A 2,869-nucleotide genomic window follows, 5' to 3' on the forward strand; every position below is an offset into this window, starting at 1 on the left:
CCTACCGAAAACAGGAATCACGAAGGTGTTATAAAAGGTTGCAACCAAGTGGACCTGCCTCAGGTCTTTGGGTTTCCCGAGCCCGAGCAACTCAACCTCTGGCCTTGAAGAAGCAAAAAAAAGACCTTATTGCTTGTGACTGGGGCCCCCACTTTTGTTCCAGGGGCAGTGGACCCAGCTGCACAGGACAGATGGGATATAGAGGTCTCTTTCTCCATTTCATGCCTTTGCTAGGGTTGGCACTCCTCAAACCCCATGATCCCTCTGCCTCTGGGAAAAATGCCTGTGGCTGTCAGAGTCTTGCAATGCCTCATGGGACTCGTAGTACCACCACAGCTGGAGTAACGAGGTTGCCTACCCCTGCACTGCATCCTATTAAATAAATCCTCTTCAGGTCCTGATGTTGGATGAGAAGATCTGGCTTACAATCGGCATTCCAGTTCATCCCAAAGGTGGTCAGTAGGGATGAGGTCGGGGCTCTGTGCAGGACACTCGGGATACTGGGAATTTGGGGCCACTTGTGAGGTCAGATGCTGATGTTGGATGAGAAGACCTGACTTGCCATCAGGGTTCCAGTACATCCCAAAGGTGTTCAGTAGGGTTGAGGTCAAACAAGGCTGGAAGAGGACAATTGTCTACAATGTCTTTGTATGATGGAGGATCACCAGAACCTTCACTGGAGACCCCTGAACTCCCATCATTTGGAAGGGTTCCAGTTCATCCCAAAGGTGTTCAGTAGGGTTGGGATCAGGGCTCTGTGCAGGACGCTCGGAATACTGGGAATTTGTGGCCACTTGTGTGGTGAGACTGATGTTGGATGAGAAGACCTGACTTGCCTTCAGTGTTCGAGTTCATCCCCAAGGCGTTCAGTAGGTTGAGGTCAGGACTCTGTGCAGGACACTCTTGTTCCTCCACATTGAGCTTCCTTCCTCAGCTCTATAATGAGGGGCAACTGTCTTCACCAGCTCTGCCGTACTAGTAGTACATCCCGTGTACAAGAGCATACGCTCTGGTCCATGAAGGTCTGTTATACATGGTGGGGCTCCAAACCATTCCTGGGATCCCCGGCTCAAAATGCCTCTTTTCCTCCCGACCCGGACAGAATTTATTTCGGTCTCCGTGACCCTGTTGCAGATGTTTTCCTCACTTCCTGTCTGGTGAAACCACCGTCGCTAGAAGAGTGAGGGGAGATCTCTCTTATGGATCCCCCCCCCCCGATGGAAAAAAAAAAGGGACAGAGGGTCTAATCCCCAATCCCCCCCACTCCATAATAAAGTGCAGACTGCTGGACATTCACTTTAACTATTGCAACGGAAAATTGTATACTTGCCTATCGGTAATTTTCCTTTCCTGCCGCCAATACATGTCAGCATACAATGGGCGGAGCCATAACCCTGTATGCTGCCACGGATTGGCGTCAGGAAACCTCCGTACCACGGCGGCAGATACTCTGTATTGTCAGCGCTCATAGGTGTAGGTGTGACCCGTCTAGGGCGGAATCCCCGATGAGTGTGAAGAGCAGCAGACGGATTTTAAAGATAAGATGATTTTTTTTCCCTTAATTTTGGGGTTATTTTTTAGAATTGTTGGTGCTATAAAAATAAGGACTTTGTAATCCCGACATTTGTAAACATTTCAATAAAACGAATGATTTCATGATGAAACCTAAATACAACGATGAGTAGACTGGACGTTCCTCTGACTCGCGTTTCTTCTCCGAAGGTTCTTCCTGGTTTTCCAGTTGTAGATTTTGGGGCTTGTGGAAGAGTTTATACCAGTGGTGGCGAACCTTGGCACTCCAGCTGTGCCAAAACTACAAATCCCAACATGCATCTGCCTCTGGGAGTTATGTCTGTGGCTGTCAGAGCCTCGCAATGCCTCGTGGGACTTGTAGTTCCAAAACAGCCGGAGTGCCGAGGTTCGCCACCACTGGTTTATACAATGTCATTGGTGGGATTGTGTGATGACGAGTCTGGATGTGGTGGAGGAAAGACTTGTTACAATAGATACAGGGATTGACTGTTATACATTTCATGGTGTACAATGACCCCCAAATTCATGTCCCAGGGTGACCGGAGCGGTGTCGCAGCACATCCAACTGTACCGCTGTCAGGAACCGGATCTGAACCCGGGGCCTCTGCTGTAGCTGGCGGTGGTTCTACCTGCTGAGCCACCTTAGAACCTGGGATAGCTCCTTGCCTGCTCTCCTGTGTGATCCTCAGGTAACCCTACTTCCTGCTGAACTCTGAACTCCTTGCTCCTCCCTTGAACTTCCTATTTAAGCCACGCCTCTGCACTTCCTGTTTGCCAGATTATTGTGCTCCTGCCAATATCTTGCTTCCTGCTCCCTCTGTGATACAACCCGCTTATACTGCTACCCGTGTGCCGACCTCTGGCTGCTGATTCACCGACTACTCTCATCATCTTCTGCTACATACCTGATACCTTTGGCTCCTGACCTCGGCTTGTTCCCTGATTACGCTTCTGCCTGCTCCTCCACCACTACCGTCTGCTTGTGTACCGAACCCGGCCTGTTATACCACGAATGTGCCCGCTGCTTCAGCTACTGGACTCTGAGCCTGATCCCGGATCGTGACAACCGGTTTATGGAATACAGACACTTTGTTTCAAGTCGTATCTTACTATATTTAATAGAAAAAGTACCATGTGTGAGGTCAGGTACTGATGTTGGGTGAGAAGACCTGGGCTCACATTCCAATTTATCCCAAAGGTGATCAGTAGGGATGAGGTCGGGGCTCTGTACAGGACACCCGGGTCCCTCCACCACACTGGTCACACCATGTCTGTATGGAGCTGGCTGTGTACACAGGGGACAGTCATGGGGGGGACAGAAAAGGGTCTTCACCAA

General features: G+C 50.0%; 1 protein-coding gene across 1 annotated transcript in view; it reads left to right on the forward strand.

Annotated features, from left to right (window-relative positions):
- IL2RG (interleukin 2 receptor subunit gamma) overlaps window positions 1-2,869 on the forward strand; it is a 28,415-nt gene that overhangs the window by 1,433 nt on the left and 24,113 nt on the right. Inside the window, exon 2 of the mRNA XM_018572612.1 lies at window positions 1,135-1,180. Within this exon, the coding sequence (XP_018428114.1) occupies window positions 1,135-1,180 (46 nt within the window). The remainder of the gene's footprint in view (window positions 1-1,134; window positions 1,181-2,869) is intronic.

Source organism: Nanorana parkeri, unplaced genomic scaffold (genome assembly GCF_000935625.1).
Source record: "Nanorana parkeri isolate BGI_ZX_2015 unplaced genomic scaffold, ASM93562v1 scaffold2085, whole genome shotgun sequence".
Classification (NCBI taxonomy): domain Eukaryota; kingdom Metazoa; phylum Chordata; class Amphibia; order Anura; family Dicroglossidae; genus Nanorana; species Nanorana parkeri.